The following is a 6,000-nucleotide window of genomic DNA, read 5'->3' on the forward strand; positions in this document are numbered from 1 at the left end:
TTTTTCAAAGTGGAAATTAACCTGGTGGGGTTTTTACTTCTTATTTCTTTGTAAAGAAACTAGATTTCAGCTTTTTATCACATCATCCTCTAATTTCACTTAGCCAGTTAAGAGACAGGCAGTGTGTTAATATGTGTTTCCAAGTTGTGGGATGACTTTGCCATCAAAAATCATTTCCAGATTTATGTCTAAAATTTTGCCATACCTTTTTCTGACTGGGTCTCTACATCCCATTACTTAGACTACTGAGTTTCCTTGGTGTCTGATAAGCTTGTTAACCTAGGTGACCCAGTCAGACAAGTCAGAAAAAGCTGGGTAATGTGAGTAATGTGAAGGTATGTGAAGGATAACTTTAAACTTAATGTTACTTTATATATGACTTGTTTTTTTAATTCACAGTCTGCCTGATGTGTGGGTGAATGAAAGTGAACGACATCAATTAAAAACTAAAGTAGTTCATTTATCAAAGCTACCCAAAGATACTGCCTTGCTTTTGGACCCAAACATATACAGGTAATTTAATTCTTGCTTTGATGTTTCACTTTGGATTATAATCGTAAATCTTAAATTTTGGATATAAGGTCGGGAATTATTTTAAGTACTGAGTTTCAGTATCAAGCATATCTTGCTTTCTGGGACTTTGTGTATGGAAATTACATCACAGTGATACATAAATTGTAGACTCTAGAAGGGCAATATTTTGGTCAAGTTTATATGTCCCGTTAATTCCAGATTTATCTTGAATAGCTTAGACTGTGATGTAGAGTGTTTTGAAAATTAGTGCCTTTTGTTTAAGTATGTAGTTATTTTTTAATAATATCAGACAGGTAGACCTGGACATACATCATGTGTTCACTAAATACCATTTATGGTTGAAGTTCTTAAACTTAGACTCTTCCTAGACTTTTCAAAAGAGCAGATCAAATATTACTGTGCTTGTTTTTAAGAGGTAGCTTGGAGTGTTCACATTTCCAAGTTTTTTGATCTTAGCTTTGTTTTTGTGTGTCGTGCATATGGAATGTGTTTAGTGTAGGGGAAGGAGAAGAGACCACCATTTCTGGCCATTTGCTGAGTCACTGTGCTAGGTGCTTTACGTAACACTTCCTCCTCACAGCAGGCCTGTGAAGTAGGTGTTCTTATGTCTTGTTTTACAGATTAGAAATCTGAGGCAAGAGGTACATAGCTTGCCCAAAATGACACAACCAGGATGTGACTGAGCTTCATTCTGCCTGTGTGCAAATGACATATACTATGGTGATTAAACAAGTGGTTGAAAATGCTTAAAAGACACTCTTAATGGGTGAACTTTCTGTATTTTAAAAAGGAATTCTAGTTTAATATATACTTTATACAGTAGTAGTTTGGATAAGAATAAGGTGACATGATGATTGATAATCCCAAATGTGAATTTCAGCTGTCCTAAAGGTACTATGTCTTGTGCCAAAATTTGAAACAAAGATTTTGATTGGAAGGTTTTGTTCATTCTACGACTCAACTTTTTGGAATGTGAGACATCTTTTGAGAGTGAGATTCTCGCATAATGGCCCTTGCTGCAAGGAGACATTGAGATGCTTCCAGATTTTTAAAGCATCTTTTGGGGAAGGTGCTAAGTGTGATAAGTCCGTTGTTGTTTTTTTTTTTGTGGAATGAGCTAGGTTATCAAGAAACTAGCTAGCAGAGAGAACAGTGAAATAACCTTAAATGATTTTACCTTTCTCTTTTTAAAGAAAAATAATTGGATATTCTTTATTTACTGGCACCTAATTTAGGGCTTATTTCTGCTTATTCTTTGAAGGGAGTGATTAAAACTAGCATCCTAAAATAGTGGTATTTTGGGAGAACCAAGAATGGTCCTAAACATGCCGTAAGCAGTGAATTGATAAAGGGGCATGAATTTTAAATAAAAGGTTGAGACTAACTTTTGTGTTTCTGCCCTGCATTCTACTTCCCACTCTCTATGAGAGTGTTCCTTTTTCACAAAATCAGCTTATTTTTGCTGTTCTTACGCTATATAGGAAGCAGTTTAGATATTTTGGTGAAAAGTGACAAAAAAATTGTTCAAGCTCAGAACCGATGTCCAGAAGTGCATAGGACTTGCATCGCCTGTTCTCAGGGTATAATTCTGCAGTTGTTATTAATTTCTGGGGTAATGAAGATATACATTCTTAAGATGTATTTGGTACTTCTGTGGAGTTAATTTTCTTTAGTTGTAAACCATCTTCCACCCATCTTACCATTTAATCTTGAGTCTATAAACTTTCATGCTTCTATGATTCTGGAAATTAGAATCAAATCTACCCTAAAGTGGTGCGGACTTCTAGAACCCCCTACATTTGCCATGCTGTAGCAGCTTAGCAGTGCTTGGACTTGGAGTGGGAAAGCATGTGCAATTAAGAGGGGAAGAAAGAATTATTCTAATTTGTTTTAGGAGAAAAAGTTTGCAGCTTATGCACATCTCAAAATGAAAGCATGACAAACATTCAAAAAATATATTAGCTTCAAAAATAGCAGTAAAAAGGACACTTATATGAAATTTAAACACTAAACACTAATTTGTTTCATATAAATTTAAACATGAGATTCTTTTTTAGAAACACATTAATAGGTTACATGAAAAGGATTTGTTAAAAAGTTGTATATTATGTAACTAAATTTTTATCCATCGTGTGAATGCTTAGGAAATAAATTTTCATGGTGATCAGTGATTGTCACATTTCCTATTTCTTATACATATTTGTATTTTTGAAGCACTTCATATGTGTTTTTCATTCAGTTGAATAAAAAATTATCCCTTTTTCTCTTTTTCTAGAACAATGCCGCAGAAGAGGTTGAAGAGGTAAAAAATAAATAAATACATAAAAAGCAAACAAGCGGGGACACCTGCAGTCTTAGTCACTGACAATGGGTTTTAGTAAAAGTTGCACATTAGAATCAACCCCCTTCCTTTTTTTCCTTAAATCCAATATTTAGAATATTTATGCTTAGTGTAAACATTCTGTGAATGAAGTAGGCTCTTCTGTGGAATATATTAATATATTACTGTATATCCACATCTTCATGGAGTGGTACTGTGGGAGACTGAGCAAACACTCTTCTGGCAACTTAGCGGATCAGCTTCTTAAAGGCTTTGCATGCTTGCTGCTTTAAGCTGCTTTTTTTTTTAAACCCTTTAGTGATTACAGTAGTTGATATTGGAAAGAAAACCAATTACAACATGTGCCCTTACAAATACTAAAAGCACTGTAAGGATATTTATCTTGACAGTGTCTATTGATTTGAAGTCTTACTAGGAAATATTAGACAATGAAAATTATCGAGAGATAATTTACCTTTCAATTATGATAAATAGATGTGATTGGTTGCCATTTGTGTTCTTTTGCAGAACTCTGATAAGAAAAGTGTTCAATTTGTATTTAAGCAAACAGTGAACGACATTTGCAATCAACTAAAAATTCGTCTATCGAATTAGGGCTGAGAATTTCTGTTAAAGAGTGTTGCAGAATGTCTGGTGGCTCCCCTTTCAGGAGTAGGGTTTTCTCATGGAGTACAGTATGTTAATATTTACCTATATAACTAATCTGTTAACGGTTTTTGAAAAACCTCTATTTCAAATTATTTGAATAATCCTCATATTTTCATTTTAACCTATATAATAAGCCTCTATTTTTTTTTCTTTTTGAGGAAAGCATTTGGTTTGTGAGCTGTTTTTTTCTTAACATAAGAAAAATCGTATTTTTTTTACAAGTATCTTCAAACTGAATCCTTTATGCACCAAAGTTGGTTTTGAAAAGGAAAATAAAATCACTTTCTTGCTTGGTAAGCAAGAAGCCATATGGATTTTTTTTTTTTTTAACTTACAGAAATGGAAGTATGTGTAACTTGTTAGTATTGTATCAAACAAATGTTGCATAGAGTTAATAGAACATTGCTTGTAAATAATTCAGATTTGTAATATATTTTTATATTATGAAATGTACTGTAGATGTTTTTCTAGAGGCATGAAAAGTTAAATGTATATATTATGGGTAGAAATAATATTGAAGGATATTGTAATTCACTAGTGCTGCCAGAGGAATTGTTAATAAAGCACCTTCTTTAACAATAAATGTCTTTTGCAGACTTAAGGGACTATGTACTACTGTTAATATCTATAAGAGCAAAACACATTGAACATCCTTCCAGAAAGTCTTTGAGGGAGGACCTATTACCCATAATAGAATTATGGCACTCATTTCTGACAGTGACCGTGAAATCAATTATTTCCTTACTGTTGGAAGGACATATTGTAAAGTATGTGGTTATATGCAGTCAAACTGCAGAAACTACTCCTGATTGAGGAGTTTTCACTTTACTACAGTGATATTAAAAAAACCAGCAGTTTTTACACTAAAATTTTTTAAAGAAAGAATAGACAAAAATATAGAATTAATAAGCCTTTTGGTTCCAAAATGGGAAAGGTTCCATGATACATAAATCATTTCTCATTTACTTTAAAAAAATTTTTAAAAATGATAAAAATTATGGGAGGCTTTATTGGTTAACAGTGGGGTTAAAGAGCTATATACATGAAGTAAGTCATATAAAATTAAATGAAGTGCAAATAAAAGCACTGCTTCTGTAAGACGTTCTGGAATGGTTGTTTAATAAGGGTATTATTCATGCGATCTGTAGCAAATGTGATTTTATTTTTGAAAAGAAAAGCAGTGTGTTTTCTTACTATTTTTTGTTTTCTTTTGCTTAAGCACTTCATCAATTGCTTTATTCTGTATCTACGAAGTAATCTGCAATCTCCTTTGTTCTTTTTAAATTTTGATTTGTTATAAAATTGCCAAATAGTGTTTCAGATATATAGTTTGTACCTGTATTTTTATTTTATTGCCTCATGTTCTTGTAAGTCATTCTTAATTGACCGATGATTGTAGACCTTGCCTGAGTATTTTTTCTAATAAAACAAAGCAAATCACATTTAGTTTCAGAATTGTAACAATTCAATTAAGTTTTAAAACGACATCTGAATTATACATCTAATGTTTTCTTCAGGGGCACAGCAAATAAATTAGTTTTCCCATTGTGTAGAAATACTAAGATGGTCAAAACCAAATTTCATGGTTATTGATTACCCTCTGAGTATTCAGTCACTCATGATACTCTGCTGCTTATCTGACTTTGTTCTGATACTATTTACACACACCAAAAAGAATATGAAATTCAAATGAAATAGTTTTATAACTTGTATGTATACATATATACACACATGCAATTATGATTGGGAAATAAGTGTGGAAATTTTTATTTTATAATGTTTATTTAGTAATAGCTATCCATCTATATTATTATTCCTATCCCTGTATTACCTGCCCTCTGCGTCTCTTCCCCTCACCCCATATATATATATATACATATATATATAATATGCATTGTCTTTTTAGCAGCAGGCAAAACCACAGCTCACAGGCATACCCATTCATTTACTTGTGGCTGCTTTCTTCCTGTGTGACAGAGTTAAGTAGTGACACTTTATTACCTGAAAGCACAAAATGTTTACTATCTGACCTTTTAAGGAAAAATTTGTCAATCCCTGGTTATAGTTGATAATTTTTTCTATAAAATAAACCTAGATTGCACAAATTATATTTTAATATGATAGTATTATCTTGGTAATAAAGCAGCACATTAAATTTCAGTGAAGCTTTTTAATATACATGAGAGTATAAATATGGCCAGTCTAGATACATGCAACAAATGGTGTTTTGTTTTTTTTTTAACTTTTTTAACTTTTACACTGGAGTTCTTAATAGTTACTAACATTTCCCTATTTGTTACTGTATTTTGTTTTACTCAATAGGACTAAATGAGATTTTGTAAATTGGATCATGTTTAAATCATAAGGCTCATCTTCTCTATCTGAAAGACTCTTGGAAGTGGAAAATATTGTAAAATTTAAAATTGTTTATTTTTCTAATAAACTTTTTCAAATATAAATCTTCCCTAAAGTGGACA

At 32.0% G+C, this 6,000-nt stretch overlaps 1 protein-coding gene across 2 annotated transcripts in view; it reads left to right on the forward strand.

Annotated features, from left to right (window-relative positions):
• The window catches only part of AEBP2 (AE binding protein 2), a 67,092-nt gene extending 62,123 nt beyond the window's left edge, over positions 1-4,969 (forward strand). For both annotated transcript variants that reach the window (XM_043881089.1, XM_043881090.1), the window contains exons 7-9: positions 400-513; positions 2,810-2,836; positions 3,383-4,969. In XM_043881089.1, coding sequence (XP_043737024.1) covers positions 400-513; positions 2,810-2,836; positions 3,383-3,428 — 187 coding nt within the window. In that variant the 3' untranslated portion in view covers positions 3,429-4,969. The remainder of the gene's footprint in view (positions 1-399; positions 514-2,809; positions 2,837-3,382) is intronic.
• The last annotated feature ends 1,031 nt before the right edge of the window (positions 4,970-6,000 follow it).

This window comes from Cervus elaphus, chromosome 22 (genome assembly GCF_910594005.1).
Source record: "Cervus elaphus chromosome 22, mCerEla1.1, whole genome shotgun sequence".
Classification (NCBI taxonomy): domain Eukaryota; kingdom Metazoa; phylum Chordata; class Mammalia; order Artiodactyla; family Cervidae; genus Cervus; species Cervus elaphus.